This window comes from Lagopus muta, chromosome 2 (assembly GCF_023343835.1).
Source record: "Lagopus muta isolate bLagMut1 chromosome 2, bLagMut1 primary, whole genome shotgun sequence".
Taxonomy (NCBI): Eukaryota; Metazoa; Chordata; class Aves; order Galliformes; family Phasianidae; genus Lagopus; species Lagopus muta.
Genome location: NC_064434.1, coordinates 39,389,522 through 39,414,159, shown reverse-complemented (window position 1 = coordinate 39,414,159; position 24,638 = coordinate 39,389,522). Strand labels below are relative to the sequence as shown.

The 24,638-nt window shown below is 37.5% G+C and overlaps 1 protein-coding gene across 3 annotated transcripts in view; it reads left to right on the top strand.

The window, feature by feature from the left end:
• USP45 (ubiquitin specific peptidase 45) overlaps positions 1 to 24,638 on the top strand; it is a 50,898-nt gene that overhangs the window by 3,583 nt on the left and 22,677 nt on the right. For 2 of the 3 annotated variants that reach the window (XM_048937163.1, XM_048937166.1), the window contains exons 2-8: positions 4,516 to 4,625; positions 5,623 to 5,807; positions 7,401 to 7,504; positions 8,271 to 8,371; positions 16,100 to 16,245; positions 17,365 to 17,460; positions 19,633 to 19,763. In XM_048937163.1, the coding sequence (XP_048793120.1) occupies positions 4,526 to 4,625; positions 5,623 to 5,807; positions 7,401 to 7,504; positions 8,271 to 8,371; positions 16,100 to 16,245; positions 17,365 to 17,460; positions 19,633 to 19,763 (863 nt within the window). In that variant the 5' untranslated portion in view covers positions 4,516 to 4,525. The remainder of the gene's footprint in view (positions 1 to 4,515; positions 4,626 to 5,622; positions 5,808 to 7,400; positions 7,505 to 8,270; positions 8,372 to 16,099; positions 16,246 to 17,364; positions 17,461 to 19,632; positions 19,764 to 24,638) is intronic. The other variant, XM_048937164.1, reaches the window with a different exon arrangement.

The window sequence follows — 24,638 nt, the reverse complement described above, 5'->3', positions numbered from 1 at the left end:
TTTTTATTTTTATTTTTATTTTTATTTTATTTTATTTTATTTTATTTTATTTTATTTTATTTTATTTTATTTTATTTTATTTTTTGTGCTCGCAACATAAACGGATATAGTTTTAATTGGTAAGTTTGAACACAAATGGTGAAGTGGTTAGCATTTAGGATACCTGAGATGAATTGAGGTCCCAGCTCATTTGAATTCAGGTGCTCACTGTTGGGGTAATTCACTGTACTGGTTTCACAGTTAATGGCCAGTTCTTCTGGGAGAGTCTTTTCCATATCCAAAATAGTACCTGGAAACCATCTGGAGGCTCTTGGTTCTATTTTGTAAATGTGCTTAGATAAGCTGATGGTTATTAAGTCGTTTTTATCTTACTGTTTACATTCCAGTAATGCAAGTGTTATTGTCCCAGATAATCATGAAATAGGAGGAGTGTGGTGATAGGTGTTATGCAGATAAGAACACACAAATACAGCACTTGGCTGGAAGATCTGGCACACTAATTGTAAGATGGAAAAAAACCGATCTTGAGAGATGGAATGGAACATTGGTATGGGAGCCGGCAGTGTGTCAGGCTATTGCTGATTTGCTGGTGTGCTTCAGGTTTCTTACAAATGCCTTAGCGAAGGTACAGCATAAGAAAACATACTGCCAGTGCAGTGAGTTGTCGGAGCTGTGGGAGGAGGTACTCAGCTGCTAAGTACAGTGTGCAAGATAAGATGCGAGTAAGCTTTGAGGAATATCAGCAACGAAGTTTGTATCTCCACCTCCCCTACGTAAAGATCTTGTGGAGAGGAGTGACTTGTTTGTTTATTTTTCCCCGAAAGAGAAGTGAAACACTAACCTGATACCTTCTATTGGTCCTGGCTCTACTCAGTTTCAGTAAAACATAACGTTTAAAAAATAATATTTATTTTAGGGATTACATTTGAGTCTTTGAAGTTTCTAAATACATACTTCATTGAAAGGGCTATGTTAAATATAGGCTATTTCAGGCATACCTTACATTAAAAATAATCTAGGTGTACCTGAGTTTAAGTCAACAAATTTAGCACTGTTACCTTCTATTGCTTGTTGGCACTTTATCAAATCTGAAGCTTTTAAAATTAGGCTGGCAGATTGTTCTGCTGCTTTTGAAGTGTTTTGATCTTTCTAGAAAGGTGGAAATTAGCAGTTAGAGAGAGGTGCTTTTGATCTTCATCAGCTTTTTGTAGGCAGACTGCCATTACGAGTCATTTTAAAAGTAAAAAGTAAACCAAGAATAGCAAGCAATGATGGTTACACTTCAAACTCTTGTATGCTGAGCTCAAAGCGTCTGAACAAGTTTGGCAAGAGCTAGTTCTTAGATTTGTATGGAAGGATTATTTAAATGGATGAGATTTGGCTCTTTCTGTATTTATTTTTTATTTTTCCACAAAACTGAATTTTTTTTATTTAAAGAGGCTGGGTTGGAAGGAGGCAAATTGTGTGGATATTGCCAACATTTTAATCCTCAGTGTATCTAGTTCATTTTGTGTTTACTTCTCCTCTGCCTGCTTGTCTTGAATGGATTGTGCCTATGATCAAAAGAAATGTACAGAGTTTCTTTCTTGCTTTCTTCTTAGCTGTATTTTATGTTTTTTTTGAGGGGATCTATTTTTGTTCAGGGCTTTCACTCCTATTAATTTTCAATCTTCTGTTTCACATACACAGAATCATTTCTGAGGAGTAACTTCTGAAGCACCTTACAACTCTTCTATCTCTCATCTAAATACAATAATCAAATTCCTTGCATAATCACTTTGATCCTACATTGTTGGTTGTGATTTAAATTGTTATATTCAATTTTTTTCTTGTAATGTTTTTAGACCCTAAATGTGTAGAAAGAGGTTGGGCAGTGCTGTGTATGTACTGTGCTACTTGCATCTCAGACACTTGCTGAACGGCTCCCTTTTCTTAGCCCTTCATCCCACTTCTGTGGGATGATTCAGAAGTCAGATACAAGCCTTGTGTGGTCAAGTCCTGATATTCAGTGGCTTTTCCAAGAACTCTAGAGTCAGTAAACATTGCCTGATGGACGCCTCTCTGTTTGTGTTTGTGAAAACTGACTCATCTGCTCATCCTTGTTACCTTTTGTTCAGCCTGCTCTTACTTAATGAAGGCAGAAGTGTCTCCAGATTGATTGGTGGATTGCCAAAATGTGCGTTGTCAGTGCTTGGATTTTATGTCAGCATTCATTCTGATACTATGTTGATTATATTTTGTCAGAAGGGCCTCCTTTCCAATTATTACAGGTTTGATGCTCTTCCTTCCCCACGTGTCCCAAAGGCATGCTGAGAGTGGGTTCCAGCAGCGAGCTGCTCCTGTCTGTTCCATGTGCTGTGCTCTGGCCTGTTGGCCACAGGGGTTCAGAGGTGGAGGAGATGTGCTTGCATTTCAGCTAGTCAGGTGCATAACTGTTCTTTCATGAAGATATAAGGGGACTTGAAATGGACCAGTGTGAGCATGACCATCGGTTGGGTGAAATCTGTGGTTTGGGCAGTCTTAGACAATCTGTCCAAACAGTTAAAAGAAATTCTCATGCTGAAACAAAGCAGTAGATAATTACATCAACGTTGAATAAGCTAAGCACAGTTGTGTTCCTTGAGGGAGGACATCTTGTTGTCTTCATTATTGGCTCTTCACATAATGTAGTGTAAAATCATCAGTTTTCTGACAGCAGCTGTATCAGCCTTACTGTCTGATGAACATCACGGTGAACCTTGTGCTTGGTTAAGCCATGCTGCAACAAGTGATGGTGGGCAGTTTCACGTAAAGCTTGTTTGGGTATTAGACGATGACAAGGTAGAAACGCACACTTTATGTTGCTCGGCTTGAAAGCACCTTTCTCTGTTCTGTGATACGTGTGTTGATGTACATCAGGGATTTTAAATTTACTCAATTATAAGTAGTCAAGAGCTGGTATAGTCAGATCTTTCTTACTGTGTGAGCACAGACTGCAAATCCGTCAAGTCAGCAACCTGAATGTAGTAATGCTGCCTACTTGAATGTCTAAGCATTTGAAGCTTTATGTTGTTAGCTACAGAAAATTTAAAGATCTACAATTTAAGGTCTTGATGGCATAAATGAATTGCCGTTATATATTGTGGCCAATTACAAAAAAAAGAAAAGAAAAGAAAAAAGTGTGTTTTAATAGGCTGAAGATATGTGAAGTTACCCGTGCAAGGAAGCAGAGAACAGAGGTTATTCTTACTCTACAGAATCCCAATTCCAAAATACTTCTGTGATTGGTAGTGAGATGTTTCTGCAGGAACCTAGCAGTAGTGTTACATGCACAGGTGTCTGTCCAGGTTTGTAGGAAGCCTGAAGCAGTAGCTCTAAGGCATTCCTTGCCTACTTCACCCCAGTGAGGGCTGCTCGCGTGCTAACAGTGGTGAGTCCCAGTGGCTTTCAGTGTTGCAGAAGTACAGTGAAGATTTAAAAACTTGATTAGACAATGGCAAACATATCTACTAGATCTATAATGATAATGCATCTTTTGCTGTTCCTAAATGTGAAGTGTTGCAGAGGTTTATTACATGTCAGTGTGTAGCACAGCTAAAAAATGTTTGGTATTGGTGGATCAAATGACTTTATTAACCTGTATGTGGTACTACAACAAGATGTCGTTGCTCTTCCAAGCAGAATGCCTCACAGATTTGCTGTGCTTGAATATTTGACTGTCTCACGTTGATATGCTTTTGTATCTCAAAACAGAAGTTTATTTGTTTTTATGAAGCACGTCATAAAAGACATCCTGCAAATGAAACCACAGAAGCTGTGTGATGCACTGCAGTGCTGATTCAGTGAATTAAGATTTGGATTTTGATTAAGTAGCTAGTGCACTGAAATCTCTGATAAATTTATTAGTTTTTAAAGCTTAGTGTAAAATTTTTATCATTCAGTTCTTTGTCTCTTAGGACTCTCTTAATAATTTCTGTGAGTGTTCATTTGTGTGGATTCTCTGATGTTTAACAAGGGGGTCAGCTCACGTTGTAGTTGGTCCACACTGTTGACAGTTTTGTAAGAATTGGAAGACATTTGTCTTTTATTAAACCATCTGAAGTTGTTCAAAATGTTTTCAGGAACATGTACAGGTAAATGATGACAGAAGCCTTTCTTACAGGAGATATGTTATGGAAGAGATGTGTTAAGGAAGGGAGCTTTCCTGGTAAGATGTGGCTGGGACTCTGTAGTAGTTTAAAATGGTAAAAATAAATAAATCTCACTATCTCAGATATTTAACATTGCTGCCTGGAAGCGCATGTCCCCTGTAGCTACAGATACAATTTATAACATCATGTAATATAACTGATCTTACAGCATTCTTTAGAGTTCATTCCTGACATATTCATTTTTTTTTATCACAAAGTAGGTGACATTAGTCAAAGTCTAAACCTGTGTTCCTGAGGCTTGAATACATGACGTGCTCACGTGCTAATAGAGTTTAAACTTAACGGTATATTTAGGCAATAAGTAATTCCTGTTTATCCTTCCTAGTAAGTAACAGATGCGGGTGAAAGATCCATCAAGAGCTAACCCTGAGAAAACAAAGAGAAGCAAAAGGCCTAACAGGCCACAGGATGAAGACTCTTCAGATGATATTGCAGGTAAATACATTAAATGATGTTTTCCTCTAAGGTTGAGGGCTAATAATTTCCATGTTGACTGATGAAAACCACAACTCATTGGTACCAGGAAGTACTTTTATTGCTTGAATTCATGACAGGGCATCTTCAATCAAGTCTTTACTTTGTGATTGTTACACTGCATGACTGTCCTGAAGGGTTGGTCTTCCATGACAACCATTTCAGAACACAGTAGCAGTCTTTTCTCATGCGTGGAAGATCAGATGCATGGCAGAGCAGAGAGCTTCTGACTGAGCTGGGGGGCAAAGATGAAGCATAGAGTAGAAACAGGTTGAATTGCAATCTGAGGGGCTTTGATTATGTTGGGATGAGATTGGGTAAGCTTCATTGGTTAGAGTTGAATCTGATGCAGGAAGCGATGGTTGAGAGGGGCTTCTTTTGGTATTGTGACATCAAAATGAAGGCTAAGATGAGTGTGAATGTGCAACTTGAGGGTGCAGGGCACCTGGGGACAAGGGACATGGGAAAAAGCTGGGGAACTCAATCTTTTCTTTGCCTGTCTTCACATGTAACAGTGTCTGCACTCAGTCTCCTCTGGTCCTTGAGCCTAGTGGCAGACTCTAGGTTGAAGTATTATCTGGAAAGAAGACAATTGAGAGCTGTTATGCAAATTGGCATACGTGAGTCCATGGGATCAGGTGGAATGCATATGAAGCTGCTGAGAGCTGTGTGATGTTCTTGTGAGGCTGCACTCATCTTCATAAATATCTTGATAGCAAACTGGGAGAGGAGTTGATATAATGGAGGGTAGGTTGTCTATTGAGATTGGCTTAGGCAGCTGGAGCATTGAGCTGACAGAAACTTCATGGACTTCAGCAAAAGCAAGTGGAGAGTCTTGAGCCAAAATAATTGCATGCAATTACAGTGTGGGAACCTTTACTGTTGCTGAAGTTAAAGATTGTGCTCCTTTCATGTACATATGCTCTCCTTCCTAACTGTTATTTTCAATTGCTCAAAGTGTCGTTTTCTTTAGGCTTAACCTGCCAGCACGTGAGCCAAGCAGTGGATGTACATCATGTGAAGAGAGCGGTAGCTCAGAGCATTTGGTCAATATGTTCAGAGTGTCTGAAGGAAAGGCGGATGAGTGATGGTGAGCCTGTGGCACCTTCAGACATATGGCTGTGTCTCAAGTGTGGCTCTCAGGTAAGCAGCTGTTCTGAACTCAGGGATGGATAAGCCCTGATTTTCTAAAGGACATTACAGATATAGATCCTGTTGGAATGGCATCTCATTACTTTCGGTGAAACGGTGTTACTTAAGTGCTTAGTTGTGAGAATCCATGCTTCGGCTTTTTAAATAGACTGGGATGTGGCCTTGTGTTCTTTGCTGTTTTTGTCAGTATTTTGGGGTAGCTTTATTTATGTGCAGCTCTGCACCTACAGGTGGTAGTTCCCTCTTCTCTGTACTTCATCTGCGTGCTTTTGCCACGTACGGAAAATTAGCTCCAGGAACTGTACAGTTGCAAAATACATCAGTTGAGCTGGCTTATGTGACAGAAGATACTGCAAATACGAATGAACGAATAAGTGAATTTGCAAATTGCTGAATTAGTTTATACTGCAGACACTCAATTTCTAAATGTGGTTGAACCCAAGAAGAAGAAACTGGGTGGAAGTGCGAATGCTGCTTTCTGTTAATTTTCTATTAAGGCTAATAGTATGGATCAGTTACAATGTCATGTTGTGGCCTCAGAATTTAAAAGTGAAGGTCCTGGCCCCAAGAGCTTGTGTAGATTTCTGGCCTGTGACTGAAGTAAAGGCTGATTCTGAAAAATGGAGTTTACAAGCAGCGTCATGCTTATTTCAGCTGATAGTTGCCTAGAAAGAACATTTTACAATTTTGTTAAACAATCTACTTACAGATCTTTCTCTACAATAAATACAAATGCCAGCTTCTACCAGGATTATCTGAATATATTTAATTTTGAAAAGAAGCATGCTATTACTAGGCTTTGGAAGGCAGTTAACTAGAGGACTCGTAGATTAACTCTGAAAAATTGTAGCTAAGGAGATCTTTTGAAGGAGTTAAATCAATGTGCTTTTTCATGTTTATGCAGTCAATGGCTTCTAAAATTCACGTCTTATTCAGAAACCAGTATTCCTCCTTAGTCTTCTAAGTTCCACTCTGTAGATACTTGAAAAACTGTACATTTTCTCTTGGATTTGCTGTACATAAATGTTTTATTCTGAGTAGTTTTTTAGTGGGGAAAAAAAAAACGAACACCACCACAACAATTTATATGCCTTTTGCATTTGCTATTTGGAATGCATGAGCAATCTTGAGCAGTGAAGGTTACCTTGATGTTCCATGGACCAAATGAGCTACACAATTATTCACTTTTTTTTCATAAACCTTTGTAAGTGGCATAATTGGCTTTATATTGACAATACTCATTCAGAAGATAGGAGTTATTTTTCTTAATTCAAAACAAGTTTAATAATTTTCCTAAGTAGAAAATATGAGATACTATTTTTGTGTTGTAATGAGTTTTCTTGTATTAGAAAAAAAGAAAGTGTGCTTTTATTTTTTAATTTTTTTTCAAAAACATTAATTGATGTCTTTGTCATACTGGATTATTTTGAATGTGAAACCCTTTTAGTTGTTGAGAATGAATATTTCTATGCATTATAGCTTTCTGCTTGATTTTGAAAAGTAAGGTTTTTATAGCTTATTTAACTAATATACTCTTTTCCCACTTCCCTTTTGTTCTCACTATATTAATGTTTCCATTTTTAGGGATGTAGTAAGAACTCAGAAGGACAGCATTCTCTAAAACACTTCCAAACAGCACGCGCAGAACCTCATTGCATTGTTATCAGTCTCAGTACATGGATCATATGGTAAGAATAAGTAGGAAGGTGTTCATTTATGCTTGTATATAAGGTTACTCCTAACTAAGAGCACTGTCTTTTTATTATAAAGAGTATTTCTGGAAGATAAAATAAGCTGTTTATGTAGATCTCTGAAGAGCAAAGAGGCAGGTTTTCTGTACAGAAAATTAGTTTGTGCTTAGGTATGTAGAGAGATCACAAATCCAGTAAAATAGAAAGCAGTTTTGGTAAGCTTCCTGCCTGCCTGTCCCATGAGAGCTGCTTTTTCTTTTTATCTTCTTCTTAGTCCAAACATGGGTTTGTTCCTGTCAAATGATATTCATCACATCACCCACCTTTTTCTTGTATGTCAGTTGTTTTTAAGTTGACAAAATGTACGCTGAGTTGTGGGCTGAGATGTGATTTTTGCAGTGAGCAGTGTGCTTTATTGCCAATGAAGAAGATTACAGCATACTAGCATAGTAGTTTGAGAGTCTGTTGTGTTGTGTAGAGAGTTGATCGATTTTAGGAGTTTGCTTTTCCTGCTTGTTTCTATCTGGCTACTTGCAGGGCTTTTAACTGGCATTAATTAAATCTGTTAATTTTGAAGTGAATTAGGGCTGATCTAAAGAAGAATGTGTATGGGATGAGGGGATTTAATTTTACTCCTCTTTTTAGCGCAAAGATTTGAGACCTAGAGCTTAAGTAATTTGTGTAAGATGTTTTTAAAGGTCAGTTAAAACTTGGAAGTGAATACAGACATCCTGAATTCCAGTGCATTTCCTCTTTTGTTTAGGTGTTATGAATGTGATGAAGAGCTGTCAACACATTGCAACAAAAAGGCTTTGGCTCAGATAGTTGACTTTCTTCAGAAACATGGTTCCAGAGCTGAACCAAGTAAGTATACACAAATAACTCTATCTGGAACATCTGTAATGTACTGTCTCTAAAAATGAGTATTTCAAATTTTGAGTCATATTAAACATTTAATTCAAAAAGTATATATGAGTATGGGAGTATAATGCAATTTTTAATTGCATGACTATTTGGGCAAGTTATGCTTATCATAGTGGTTTTCATAAACAATTGAATTTTTTTATTCAGCACAATTAATTCTTTCAAGTATTTTGGGCACTATAGGATGGTTTTCCCAAGCTTTATCTTTAATGAGGAAGTACCAGTTTGTTCTAGAGAAAATATTATACCTTAAGTAAAGTGCCATATGAATTAATGCACAAAAGCTATCTGGAGGAATTAATGAATTGAATTTTAAAAGAGTGGATGTGTAACATCTCAAATTTTTTCTGATTCTGATTTGTTTTCTGTAGTTAATTAAATTTGTGTAAGGAGATCTTACAGTACTCTGTTGTTGAGTGTAACGCTTTCTATTCTTTGATGTAATTGGATTGTGATGTAATGCTTTTTTCTGTTAATACAAAATTATGTTAAATTATTTTCTAACTTTAGGAGCTTCCTATATTTATCAGTATATGTGATTATAGATAGAACGTTGTATGTGTGGCCCTCAACTGTCTGCTCTTGAGAATCCTTATTATTCATCCCTACTGTAACACACACTGGAGCATTTCTGGCTTTTGATTTATGAGAGACATCAGATTCCAGGTTACACACACACACACCACAACACATCACACCACACCACCCTCCCAGTCTGGTTGGAAGTAAGATTGGAACAGAGTGCCTTACTGGATTGAACTACATTCTTCTAGCTGCATGTGCACAAATCCTGCTAGTTTTAAAAGGTAATTTTTGAGGGGAAAAAAGTCTACATGTCACTCAGAAATTCATATTTTGTATTTTATCTGGTCACAAGTTCTACACTGAGTAATTTATTTGTAATAAATTTATGAATTGCTCCTTTTTGCATCATTTTGCCTGATGAAATGAATGATGAAAATTCTGTGTGTGATTTCACTTTTATTCATAGCTACAGTTTCAAGCTTTCATGTAGACATAAATTGCTGTTGCAGCTCTCTTGCAGATAAAAATGGAATGTTTGTTTCAGTTAATTTAATGGAAACAATTTCATTCTAGCTTAGAACTTCTGGGTAAGACTTTCAGAAGTGATAGGATTCTTTGTGCTTCATGTTTTGAAATATTAATTTGTGAAATTTGAAGACATCTAAAGCTTTCAGAGTTGAGGGCTTAGAAAATTACTTTTCTGTGAAATGTCTTAAATTAAGCAAGCACAATTCCAAACTAGTTCAGAAGAAGTAGGGTTGTCTTAACAATCAGGGGATTGTATTAGAGCAGGGCAGAATGAATTTTCTCTATATATGGTCAGGGTTTCTGCTGGGTTTGTTCTGGCCTGGGTCAGTTCCCCGGTGTACCGGGGTACAAGCTGTTCAGTTTGAGCTCTGGCAGTATTGGCCCAAAGGTACTTTGTTGGGCTTCTTCAGGTGGCGATTAAAAGAGGAAGAAGCTGTTTGACTCACATAGTTGGTTGTTTTGGTCCCAGCTACCCCTGGAAGGTGCTAGGAAACACTGATGCATGGATGAATAAGTAATAGGTATGTAGGAACTTCCTCACCGATCTGATGTTCTAGTTTTACTTCCATAAATTCAACAGCATTCTTTTACGTCACAGTTACTTCGAAGCACTAGGTGCTTGCACTAGAGAAATATAGCTTAAGAGTTATTTTTTTTAAAAGCTAGAATACCTTCTCAGAATCATAGAATCATGAATATGTATTTTAGTAGAATCAGAGATCAAAGCGTAATTTGTGCTGTTCAGAAAACAAAGGACACAGCAGACAGCAATGAATTTAACTCTACCACTCATGACTTACCTTTTATTTTGTTTTAGGTTTAGCATTTCATTTCATGTTACAGTGATATTTTCAGTGTAAGTGGTCCTTTAAATTCTTCTTGGTTTGTTAAAAAAACCAAAAAAACAAAAAAACATATATGTATTTTGTATATTAGTTGATACTAAACTACTGATTTTAAACCTGGAAATACAAACTATTGTCAGCTTTACAGTGCTTGTTTCTCACAACTTTTTTTTCATTTCTTTAAAATTAATCATATGCTTTTTCCCATTGCTTTTCTGTTTCTGCCTTCAATTAAAAAGGGCCTAATTGAACATATTTACTTGCTTTTCATACCCCAGTGTTGCACTGTAATAAAAATGCATCTTATATCTGGATTTCTTTATATTCTAATGACTGGTTGGCAGGGTGCTTCATTACAATTCAAGTAGCATTGTGTAGAAAATTCTACAGAAATGCAGTATGAGCACAGATATAAGTAACAGATGAAGGCTGGGGTTTTTTCTTTTTTTTTTTTAAATTCTTGAGAGCACGGGAGTCATTTAAAGATAAAATAAACAGCTTCAGTGTGTAAGGGAGAGTTATATAGATTTCTTAATTAATGCAGCCTGGAAAATAAACAAAAGCAAAACGCTTGTCATTTGGTACTAATGTGGTGGAATAGTGTGGCAGCAGGATCCCTGCTTTTCACTCAGCCTCTCATAAAGATTCAACTTCACTTCAGCTGTAAAAATGTGCAAATTACATTACTACTACATGACTGACTTTTGTAATTACATTAAGCGATTGAGATAAATCCCAGTGCTGGGTTCCCAAAAGAATGCTTGCAGCTGTGTGATTTTCGCATCTGATCCTATGGTTTGTTGTACCCAGCCATGCCTGCTATTTTTTTTTTTTTATTCCCTTTTTTCTTTTATTTTTCTCCCCCTCTCTGTAGAGGAGTTTGTTTGGTTAAGAGGTCATGTTGGGCACAAGATGGAAGAATAAAGCACGACTGCTTTCTAGGGTGTACCACCCAGAAATTTGTTTTGTGGAAAAGGTTAGCAGGCCGTGATGATTTTCACAGAAAGGCAGGTGCAGTATTGTCAGTGTGGCACACTTGTGAGCTTCACATGGACATAATGCACATGTAGTACACAGAAACCATGCTGAGACATTGCTAGCTGGGTGCCTGCTCATTTGCTGGAGAAAATAAATTGTTATGAGCTTTTAAAAATGCGTATTTTCCTTTATAAAAGCCAAGCTAGACATTGGTGAAGACATAGGATTGCATACTGAATTTCTTTATAAAGCAGTTACTTAAATTTGTTTGTGTGGCAATAGAGTGAGAAGAAAGAATATCTGTTCTCAAATTCTGTAGTTAATTTTGTTATTTGGAAGGTAAAGCGGAGGAGTAAGATTTTGGTAATAAGTTCAGCTGCCCAGCTTTTGCCAACAGATGAAAGCTGAAAACTTGATATTTGCCTTAGTTGATGGAAAAATTAAAAATACTTAACTTTACAGTATGAATACTGGGTGTTAACATGCCTGGAAAAACAAATGGTATGAAAAATCTAAATGTAACTAGCAAAATAATGCAGAATATGTTAACTATCCAAATTTGAAGTATACCTCAGCAAAAAGACATTTCCGTTGTCTGTCCTGAATTTTTCACAATTACTTAACTTGTTATAATAAAAAATTTTTTAGACATTGCCATTTTTAGCCGTAGGTTTTTCCCTTTCCTGTCTGCCTGCTTGCTTACTTGTGAGGTGTAGCACCAGCCATCTGAGCATGGAGCATCAGCACTGATGGCTGAGTAGGTTACTCTTCCACTCTACTTGCATGAGTTTTTTAGTTCATAACAACCTGGCAGAATCATAGAAATAAAGTTGGTAGGACAGAAACCCCACAAGAGGAATCAATCCTTTAGAACATGAATCTAGTGACCATTTATGATTATTACAATGCTGTTTTTCTAAGGGTTGGATTCTCATTGTTGTACGGTGCTGGAAAAAAACCAAAAATTTTAAATGAAAAAGGAGTGCCAGACAATTTGGTAGCATTTTGTAAAACATGCATGAGGAGAACTTGGTAAAAGAAAGGAAATCTATTAACCTTGCTTTTGCTATGAAGACCTTCAACTGAAGTACTGCAGTTCTATTCAGTGAAAAAGGCTTGACCTTGGAATAAAAGTGCATATTCTTGGAACCCTCATTTTTAATTAAAAAAACAACAACAACGCAGCAACAGTTATATTGAAAAGATGAGCAAAAATGCTTACTCCCCCAGCTGAAAGAAAAATTGGATGTCATTTACATTTTTTGCTTGCATACCATCTGCACCCCTAGTCACATTTCACTTTCAACAAGAGAGAGATAAAAGTCCACATAGGCTGCAAATGCTTGTCGTGCTGGAAAGCAGATACAGGCCCGCTGATAAGTTTTCTGGACATTTTTTGCAAGTGATTGTGCCAGCACTATGTTGCTTTTGCACCTGGGTTGGTGACTTGTTATTTATGAGCTGAATTGTTCTCTGCATCAAGTCGGGGCTTGAGCTCTGTCACATACCTGTAAGGCCAGTGCTGTGCAATTGTGATGTTCCCTTCTCTCAGAGCCTACAAGGTGAGATGTAGACGAGCAGAGGGAGCTAGAAAAGCTGAAGAAAACAGTGGCATAATATTAATTGTCTGCTGTGCTGTAGGAGAGAAGCAGCTCCTGATGGCTGCTCAGGTCCAATGCCCACCTTGTCTGAGGAAGGCAAAGAGGCTGAGGGGACCTGTATCAACTCTAAAAGACGTAATAGTGAGTTGCATACAGAAATGAGGCGATTAATTCCATTACACGTGTACTTTTCATCCACCTTGCTCTTGGTAAGGCTTGCAGGAGTTCCTCTGTAGCAGTTACTGCTGCCCGTGGCTGGGTGGATGGCAGTTCTTCCTTTCACAGAATGCAATTCAGCCAGGAGTTGTAGGTCCTCGTGTACAGCAGTATAGAGTCCTTATACTGCTATATATATATATAAGGACTTATAGAGTCCTTATCTTAAAATTCTTTTATCTATACTGGCTTAAAAAATCCCTTTTCATATCCTAGAGCACTTCTGTGAAAACATTACAGAACTGCAAGATTAGGTCAGGAGGAATCTGAAACAGTTCAGTGCAAATTCACTTTAAAAAATTACGTATTGGTCTTCTGATTAATAACAGGCTTGTAGCCGTGGGTTAATATTGCAGAAGGACCCTCCAGCCCCAAGCTGTGGAAGTACTAGCTATCGCAGGCATCACCAGCATCTTCTATTAAGACTGGCCAACTCATCACATGTCAACTAAACATTCAGCTTTAGGCCTGTCTGTCATCTATCCTCAAACAAGGGACGCTGAACGGAGTTCAATTAAAAACCGCCGTCCTTCCTCTGGCTCTTCTTATGTCCCTAAAAATGTCTGTATGGAGTAAGCTAGATGGCAGATAGTGATTGTAATGGCAAAGCAGTGATTTTTTTTCAAAGATACAGAAAGCTAGTGAAATACTGTGTGGAATTAGCTTGTGAAGTGTACTGCAAAATGAAGAGATTATAATTAAAGCCTTCTTAATGAAAGGAGGTACCTAGATTTCTGTAACAACATACAGGCCTCTTCTTAATTTATTGCTCCTTCTCATCCCTGTGCTAATTATCCAGCTTTGTGACATCGTATGTCTGGTTCTCATGCACTGTGCTTTGCAATTGCATTTTCTCTTAGCCCTTATCACAAAACTGGATGCTGTTGCTTTGTTTTTCCCCCTTAAATAATTCATATGTGAGATTCAGCAAATGGAGCCTTGCTACTTGTGTGAAGTTTCCATTTAACCATGAAGTGAAATGCTTTTATCGAGTTTGCCCTGCAGATATGGTCCGCTGTGGCAGTGCTGTCCATATTTGGTGGCTGTGCAAGGAGAGCCAGGTGGTGCTGCAAAGCGTAGCACAGTGAAGCGTGGACAGATCTAGGTTTGACATTTGTCATCCTGTACTGCTAAAGGGAAGAGAAAAATCTGCTTTTCCATATGCTTATGCTTTAATTTTTGCCTGCAGTTTTGTCCAGATGGCCTTGTGAACATTGTTTACTTTAAGATGCTGTCCCAGATGTTTTTGAATGCCGATGGATAAATGCAACAACTGTGGTATACTAATACACAAATTATTTACACGATTTTGGCTTTTTTTTTTTTTTCTTTTTAACCATCTCTTCTCCCCAGCACTTCTCTGTGTCCACACTTTTCCAAAAGGAAGAAGTCTCCAATAATATTATCAGATTTCTGAGAGTGAGGAGTGCCTTCAAGCTGCGTATACTTGGGGCTCCCTTTCTTCTGCTAAGGTGCTTTTGCAGCTCTTTGTGGATGGAGGAGCATCAGACACTGTAGAATAACCCCCTTGCAATGTAAATTAAAAAATGTTACTGTACATAGCCCGTGAAACAGTGATTGTTTTTGGGTGTGAGCAGCTCTCAAGCCATTTGTTGTTTACTGCATTCAGAAACACGTTGCTTTTCCAAGGACAATTTAGTCTCTTTCTTTGCCCTTCTCTTGTGGAAAGAAGAATGTTTTAAACCTGTGTAAGCAGTGTTACTGAGAACATTTAAAAATATCTTTAAACAGCGAAGCACCTCTCGCTGCAGTTTGACAAACTCAGATGCAATTCAGAGAAATAATTATGCCTTGACGGCGCTGCAGGGTGAAGGCAGACTGCATCAGAGGCTTGTTGCAGATAAAATATTTTAATGACTTTTTTTTAATTTAATTATATTTTTTCATCTTGTAAGCAAGAAACTGTGCAGAACCTACATTAAAGAACCTTTTGGCATGAGCATTTCATTAACGTAAATAGGCTGGTTAGTTATTTCCCAAGAACACTTTAATGAGATTTCAATGTGAAACTCATTAGAACAAATACGTGAATTCATATGTCAAGGCATAGATTGCAGCATCACAGTTCTTGGCATCTATTAAGTCCATAACTCGTTTACATTGACATGCATTGTTAATCAATATTTAAGATGCTGCAGATGTCAGTAATGTTCATATTTAGTCCTGCAACCATGACAATATGAAAGTTGCTAGTAGAATTCCAGGCTAAATATTGTTATCTCAAGTCTTTCCATTACCTCTAGGCTACAAGTTAATGACTGTCTAACTTTGCTGCCCCAATCTATTTAAATAATAAGAGAAATAGGAAAACGCACGGATGTTATGCTGGTAGCATATTCCATTGCAGTTTTATCAAATTCTTGTGGTTTGAAATTAAAATAACGTTGTATCCATTTTGGTTTTACTAGCAACTCCTCAGGCTGTTACAAAGGGAGGTGGGTGGGGGTAGCATTTGAGAAAACTGATAACAACTCAAATGGAACTGCCTTGGCCAAGTTGTACCAGACAATTTAAGGAAAGCATAAAAATTGGTAAAGATGTGCAGTATTCAGGTGGTAACTTTTGGTTACCTCTCCATAAAGGCACCAAAAAACAGCCCTTGTGTGTGGTGTTTCCAGTGCATCTAAAGAACATACATTAAACTTCTTGTTGTTGATAGACTAACAGAACCTATTTTACTTCTTTATTTTTTACATAATGAAGAAGCTAAAGTCTTAGGAGATGTTCTAATTGTTGTGTAAGGCACTTGTTGGATATATGTAGTTGTGGGAATTTTTTTCCCCAGGTTTTAACTGTTGATATCTCATGTTTTTTAAAGGCTTTATGAAGTGGCTTAGTGTGCCTTTGGGGTGTCTTTCAGCTTATGTCAAAAATAATAAACATAATCCAAAGAAGGACTGAGTTGTTTTAACTATCCAGTGATCAAGTAATGCTAATCTATAGTTTAATTACAGGTTCATCAAAAATCATACGACTCCGTGATGAAAGCAGTGAAACAAGTGAAATTCTGAGAGGGAAAGGTTCTGGTAATGGTACATCAGTTCCAGTTAAAGGAATAAATAACTTAGGAAATACGTGCTTTTTTAATGCTGTCATGCAGGTAAGATGGAATGCTCGTACAGTTTTCTCTTTATAGACTTCAGAAATGTTAATTTTTATAAACCATGGGCTTTGTGAAAGGTTCTGAAGGTTACCACTTTCTGCTTTCAGGAGGCCCTTTTCAAATTCTTTCCACTCCTTTCTATCTAAGCAATATTTCCTTTCATTAAAAAAAAAAAAAAAAAAAAAAAGAGTTCCTGGATCAGTAGCATTTTTCAGAGTATTGAGACAAATGAAAATGTCGTGTGTTATATGCTGCATATGTGTGTGGGTTGTACTCCAGCATATGGTTTTATTTGTAGTTCAGCATCAGGCAGTCATGAGTAATGCACGGTATTTAACGTACTGGTGGGTGTGAAAAGTGGTACTTCATGCATATTTTTATTGATTATAGCTTTTTCTTTCCTGACCAGAATGAACTATCCGAGTAAACTTTTATTGATCTGAATGTATAACAAATCCAACATCCTAAAAATAGGATTATTAACTTTTATATTGAAACATCTTAATGCCCGCTGGTTGGACACAGATATATTTATCTGCAATCAGGACTAAGCAAATGAAATTAAATTGCTTCAAAGGTGTTCTGAACTGGCACACTTCACTTAACATTTATGATTGTGGCTATAAAAAGTGAATTTTTAAGTGTATAATTACTGCAAATTGTTCTCTGAGCTGACAAATGGCACTGAGGAAACCTGTCATCTGCAGCAAACATTAACCAAAATAAAGGAAAAAAAAAAAAAAGCTGTGGTGCGATGAGGAAGGATACAAATTTTAACAGAAACAAATGCTTTTTCTTTTAAGTGTTCTCACCATCAAAGTAACAAAAGCAAAATAAACAAGCTAACAAAAATGTTGCTCAACAATAACAATGTTATTAGTAGGAAAATACTTGGAAATTGTAGCAACAGAATTAGATACAGTTTTAGAAGCAGTCTGAGATTAGTGATAGCTCTGGTAAGGGTGGCATCTGCTTTTTCTACTGATTTAAACCTCAGTTGCACATTATTAAATATGTCTGGTTTTGTGTAACCCTGAATATAGAATTTATAAACAAAGAGAGCTGGATAGTAAAAAAAATGGATGTATTCTTGGATTTGTTTATTTTTTCTTTCAGAATTTGGCACAGACTCACATACTTAATGAACTGATGTACGAGATGAAGGAAAAAGGAACAAAGTTAAAAATCTGTCATACTTCAGACTCCCAGTTGGTAAGTATGCAGTGAAAAATATGGATTTGGGCAAATGTGGGAAGAAGCTGCTGCAAGGAAATCACATCTCTGTTAAAGATGAGCTCTTACTCTCCTGTTTCTTTTTGTCTTTGAATTGTAGACAAGATTGGGCATTGTCAGGGTGGTATGGCTATCTTTTAGTAGTTCAACCAGTTTATGATGTCTGTGACAAAACCAATTGTTCTGCCCTGAAAGAAGGAGAACAGCCACTTCCTTCCATATTTTCTAACACTGAAGTAGCAAATAATTCTTGACCCTAAGAAAGAGTGGCTTATGTTTGTTTCCCATTTTGTTTCTTCAATATGTGTGTGTAATACAGGATAGAGTATTTCTGGCTCTATAAAGTGTTGATGAAATATTTATTCTGGTCTGCCTCAGCAATACATTGATGGGGCTTGTAAAATGTAATGCATGCTTCCCAGATGGAGTGTTAACAAAATGCTAGTGTAGACTAAACGTCTTGTCCTCAGAGGCATATGGGAAAGAACCTATTGTCATTATGATCAACAGTTCCTTGTTGCTTCTTAGAGATGCTCATTTTCATAATATATTGTTGGCAGGTGGAGTAAGGATAGTGTTCCTTTCCCTCTGGTAGATAAAGACAGCACTTTGCAGAGTTTTTGTTTTTGTTTTTTTTCTTTCTCTTTCTTTCTGCTGGTTGCTGGGAGCTTTCTGGTGGTGGTAAGGATTGAGAGGTGGGAATCTTTCAGACACTGCTGAAATTACAAAGATTTCTGTATATTGTTCTCAGTGCTGCTCATAGCTTCTCCAGGCAAGAGCAGTGTGAAATTCATTGCACTGTTACCTTTCTTACCACTAATGGCAGTTCTGAACAGCAACACGTTTCACCAAGTTATTCCCCAGCCACAACTGAAGTCTGGAGCTTGTTTGTGCCTGGAGGCTTAGAAAAGCAGTGGTATGTTGGCTTATGTGTGATGTGAACCTTACACAGCCATAAGGTTGAAAGATTTATTTTCTCTTTAATGACAGTGCTTACAAAGTAAGTAAGCTCTTTGGAGCACAGAATGTATTTTGTGGTCTGTGTATGTCAGCAGAGGATCAGAGGACTTTAGTAGCCTAACTGATTGTAATGGGGAAACTGCTAGCTTTGTGCTTGGTAAAGGGTATTTCTCAAGTTTTGATAGTGCATGTAATGTGATGCGATTACTTTATGTGTTTGTGCATCTGTAAAGCTTATATTTTGTTCAGTTCTGTTTTTAAAAGAGGCACACACTCTAGTTGTTTGTCTGGAAATTGTATTTGGAAATCTGTTTTTGTGAGGATCAGGAGACCAGTAGACACTGGGACCATGGATGAACATAGGGGCATGTGAAGGAGTGCCAATGGCCTGCAGCTTTCTGAATGCAAGTAGCCCCAAAGCAACTCAGAAGCATGCTTTGCTTCTGGTCAGTTCCCTGCAGCCCTGGGACCTGCTGGGAGGTGTGAGTCTTAACCTGGAGAAGATGATGCCATGTCCTGCAGGTTGCCCCAAAAATAGCTGGTCTACACTGGTCTGATGTCAGCCTCTGCTTGTGAACTGCAGCCTGAGCCTTTCTGGGGCTCAGTTCCTGCGGGAGCAGGGTGGGCTTCTGTGGCTGCTGGAAATGTGACAATTTCGGTATGCAACTCTCAGCTCAGTACGCATGGGAAGAAGAGTAAAACAGATAAACCAAGGGGTATATAAGGCAAACTGCCACTTGGCATTTATATTTTGAAAAACAGATTGAGTAAATAAGATTTCATTATGTTTGTTACTAATTAGTTTCAGAGAAAAAATGGAAGAATGTTCCCTTATGGATAGCTTTGTTGAACCATAGCCTGGCAAAAAGACCTCACTGTTTAAGAACTCATTACTCTTTCTGTGAACACTCCTATATTTCACTTAATTCTGGGAATAATGGACATGCTTGTTTAAAAAAATTACTGCTTAACAGCCAGTTTGTTCGCTGAGAATTTCTTGGTATTGTTATTATTACGGTTTAGTTAATGTTTGCTCTTTCACTGTCTTTAGGTGACATCAAACTTTTTTAAAGAGTCAAACTGTCCAAGACTAAAGGTTACTTTGCTCTTTGTGATAAATGTATTAACCTGAAATAAAACATGTGTGTCACTCATTTTGAAGTTGATGCATATTTTACTTTTACTTTGAAGGATCCTTTGGTGGTAAACCTCTCCAGCCCAGGACCCTTGACTTCAGCGATGTTCTTGTTCCTTCACAGCATGAGAGAGGCTGGAAGAGGTCCTCTTTCTCCCAAAGTACTGTTCAGCCAGCTTTGTCAGAAGTATGTACTGCCAGTATCTTGCCAATAACTGTTTTTCTCCCTTAAATTTACTGATTTACTGTGATATGTTTCTAAGTGTGTACCATGTCTGTTGTGCTTTCTGGTACGCTCTTAGCTTTTTACTGAGTGGTCCAGAGAATATCATCTTTGTGTTTTAAAGTTGCCAGATTCCTTGTTGCACTCCAAGCTGTAATTGCTTTTCATGAAGTGCATGTCTCAGCCTTTAACTGCTGACAAGCAATGGGCTTTCACTGGGGTTTAAAGAAGCGGAAGAGGATTTGCTAAAACAAAAACGAATACCATTATCTTTCAGGTTTAGTTGAAGGCTGTATATTAGATTAAAGTTGTGCTAGTACCGTTCAGATGCTTTGGGGAAAAAAGCCCCAACAAACTGACCTTTTAAATAGGAAACCTCTGCTATGATGTCTGTCCTTGGCATCGTTTCAAAATCAAAAAGATTCTAACAAGTAAAGATGTAAAGCAGTACTGAAATGGCTTATGACTCCAGATTGCAAAGGGCTTAGAAGCCCTAAAGAAGCCCCTGTTTCTTGGTGTGGAAAATGCTTACAGTGGTGCTTTGTAGTTATCTTCAGTTATGATGCAAAAAGTCTTGCTTTTTAAAACACCTGTGGAGGACCCATTTAAAAGCTTTTGCAGATATTTTAATATTTACAAGCAAAATAAGCTGTAAAAACAGCTTAAACATAGCTGTGCAAATATGGGTTTAAAATATGCAATAAAGAAACATTAGCTTTTAGGCTGGAGTGGAGACCATTTAATTCAGAAACAGAAACCACCTAATACACTTAATTTATCCTCCTTAATATTATACCTTTTTTTTTTTCTGTTGTACTTGACTTATTTTTTGTTCTTTTGAGTTGTAAAAGGAAGTGTATGTAAAATGTCCTTACAGTGACTTTGAATCAAATAGTAGTGTTCTCTATTTAGCATCATCTGCTAAATAGATGCTCTGCTTGAAAGAAAAATATACAAGGAAGTTATGTTCTTTGCTCTCGTGTTTTGAGGATGACTCAAAAAAGTAATTGTAAGTACAAAACTTGGTAAAGAAGTGGAAGGGAAAGTGTTAAATAGAAACAGTAGCTTTTTCTCTGTTAATACTAGAGTGGAAGAGAAAAGGACATGTTAAACATGTTTTGAAGCCCAAGTCAGAAGAGTGATTACCAAGTAATAACAGTGCACTGCTCTTCAGATGACATTGCACTCTTGAAATCACAGCTGTTTGTATTTGCCTTCTGTTTTTATATTTGTGTAGTCATCAGGTGATGAAACATTATTAAATTCTAGAATCTATTTAGCCTTGCAAAACAGACCTAACTGAAATGAGTCCTTTCCTGACACATGTATCAGTAATGAAGGTCACATCCTGTTGGCACGAAGTTATGTGTACAGGGACTGTAAGTGCCTGCATGGCTAGGATAGAAGGTTTGATCTCGTGATTCTTTTGTTGTTGATGGTGGGCAAGAGAGAAGAAAGGGAGAATTTCAGCAAATTCAGCAATCTGCATTGTTAGTAGCAGAAGAAATGGGAGTCTTTGCAAAATGAATACATTTACTGTCTATAACTAAAACAAGATGCATGCAGTGTTCTGTCATGCCATTTTTATGAAATCTTTTTTCATTTTTTAAAGTTTGGCTTTCCACTCCTTAGCAAAGCTGAAGTGAAAGAGATAGGATAGCAAAACTATGGGAGTCCCAGCTAGGAGGAAGTCTGCATTGCTGCAGCATTCTCCTCAAGGTGCTTTCTGAATCCTGCTAAGACATTGTGTTAACGAAGCAATTTTAGAGACCTGCATTAGCACAAACTCTTTTTATTTAACAAGCAATTCTGCAAGCAGCAGCGTTGTCCTCCTGTGTGGATTCTCTGCTATTTGGAAAGGTTCAACTTGCTAAAGGGACACATTATTTATAGTTTTCCTTATGTTACTTACTAGACTCTTACTTTCATAAACTTCAAAGAAATGTAATTGTCATCAGTTTTGCTTGAATTTGTCTATTAGCCTCAAAAGTTATGAAGATCAGGTGAGGGGAGCATACATGTGCATGTTGTCACATGGATCCCCAGTGATGCATGTTAGAAAACTGTGTGGGTGAATGGATTGTCCTTCACTTCCTGCTCCTGAAGAATCCTTGACAATTCTCATTAGAAATATTACTTCTGTTATTTAAACGTAACCCATTTGTCGTACAAAACTAAGGACTCAGGGAATATAGCCTGGTGTAGTGGTTGGCAGCCCTGCACATAGCAGGGGGGTTGCAACTAGATGGTCATTGTGGTCCTTTTCAAACCAAGGCCATTCTATGATTCTGTGATTCCTTTTGGTCTAGAATTTAGGTTGGATTCTGAATTCTGTCTCCCCTCTGACCACTTACAGGTCTTATATGGTGACTACTAGGTGAAATAATTTGAAGACTTTAATAACAAGAGATTTTTACCTCATTTTTACTTTCTCTCTAAAAAATACCATCATTTGTACTTCTGCAGATCTAGATAAAAAGTTTATGTGTTTCATTTCAACTGAGATTTTTTAAAATTTTGGCTATTGTATTTCCAGCAACTTTCCATTTTTAGTTGGAATGACCTGTATCTGTACATCCTCAAAATAGGAGCAGGGGTTACATTTTGCATCTTAGAGCTAAAAGCTTCCAGGAGGGTAAAAGCTCAAACAACATCTCTGCTAAAGAGACAAGAGGATGAATGTGAAAAGAGAATAACTGCACTGAAAAAATATGTTGATATTTCAGAGAGAGTTGTCAGAGAAAGACACATAGGCTAATGCCAGGGGAAAAGAGCACAAGTGAAGGACATTTAATGCTGTTGTTTTAGTTTTATATATTGCACATGGAAGATTTCTCAGTCCAATTGCAGCTTGATTTCAGTTTTTTAACTTCTTTCCCCATCAAATATCTCACTGTCACAGTTTCACTATGCAGAATATGACCTTTCTTCAGTAAAGAGATTATGAAATACTTTAGAGAGAGTCTAAGATGCACTTGTCTGTGATAGTAGGAGTTGGAGTCAGTGACCGAGGAATTGTCTTTCCAGCCCTGTATTTGTCTTTACCATGACATTAGTTTGAGAAGTTGCTTATAGTGTACAAAACAGGGAGACACACTGAGTGATTGTGCAGAGTTTAGACTTTTGAGTACGACAGTGATTTCCCAGTAACATTTTTATCACGTGTGGCAGGAGATTGGTCCTTCAAAAATGATTGCTTTTCCATAGTAGCACAATTTGGATATTTGTATTTATATATAAATTATATATAAACACACTAATTTATCTAGCTATCTAGATATCTCAGGTAAAGCAGTACTGTGCCTGGAAGCTTGGAGAAGAAAAGTGTATTTCAAGCTTTTTAAAGCACATCTATATTTACATGTATTGAATAAATCTGTTCTGGTGGGTTTGGGATTTCTTTTTCACACCCCTAGTAGAGTAACAACATATTTTCATGTTGGATCAATTGATGAGAGATAGAATCATAGAATCCATGGAGTTGAAAGGGATCTTTGAAGGCTATCTCGTCCAGCTCCCCTGCAATGGACAGGAACACCGCAGCTAGACCAGGTTGCTCAGGGCCTGAGCCAGCCTCTCACTGAAGGTCTCAAGGGGTGAATCATCAACCACATCTCTGGGACCTGTGCCAGTGCCTCACTGCCCTCACTGAAAAATACTTTTTCCTTCTATCTAACCTAAATCTACTCTCTTTAAGCTTGAAAACATTTCCCCTTGTTCTATCACAACTTACTAAATAATTGGTCCCCTTTTCTGTAGCTCCCTTTTAGATATAGAAGAGAGATAGAAGAGATATAGAAGCTGTATAGTTTAACACATGACGCTTGCCCTCATTTGCAATTCAATTCCTGAAGAACTTCTGAATTTGATATCCAGAGTCGCTTTTTTTATTTTTTATTTTTTTGGGGAGGGGAGCACTTGTCCTTGTAGGATTTCAAGAGTTTGTCTGCTTCAGCTGTTCCAGGATGAGTTTGAATGCTAGCACTTGAGTTAGACATCCTTACTCAAATCATTTGAGATGTGCTCAGTGGGAAAAGAGCAAAGAAGCAGGGAAGGAAGGAAGAACATAAAGGAACAGGTGAAGTCACTTAGAAATGAGGCTAGGTGTGGACAGGGAGCTTGTAAAGAAAGGGAGCAGATGCTGCCTTGTTCAGTTGACAGCCCTGTAATGACACTGAGTGGAATCCCACAGCCCATAAGTGGGAACACTCAGCAAGTGTATGTGTATTTTCTGCTCAAAAGAAGAGATCTGGGGACATAGTCCTTTCAGCTGCAAGCTGCATCTTTAAGAGTCTAGGGAGATCGCGGAGTGAAGTTCATCATCTTGTGTATGAAAGGGTATTTATGGTGCATTTTTTTTTAAATAACAAAGGGAAAAAATGATACTGAGTGTTAATTTTGTCAAGTGGTGGGGTAGCCAGGTTGAAGAAGAGAGGAAGAAGAGGAGAAATGGATGAGTCTTTCTATAGCAACTGTTTAGCGTCTGGTACTAATTCTTCCACTGTTAATTCTGTTAGTGTTGCAGCTGTCAGATGTTTTGCTAGGACAGATTGCGAACATAGCTACAGGGCCCTTCTGTTTGTTTTCCACTATTCTGAATATTAGGATTGCAGACTTCTGACTTATCTGGAGACTTAGTGACTAATGCAACGTTTATGTATTAAGAGGACATACATTTTATTTCCCTTATTTGTTATCAATAGGTACTTCTGCTGGTGGATGAAAGCGTAGATTTGTGTAGAAAGTAAATCTTGCAGTATATAAATTAATAGTCCAAATAGGAGTTAAATATAATGTTAGAAAAGCTGCTTCAAATTAAATAGTTATTTATGGTACTAT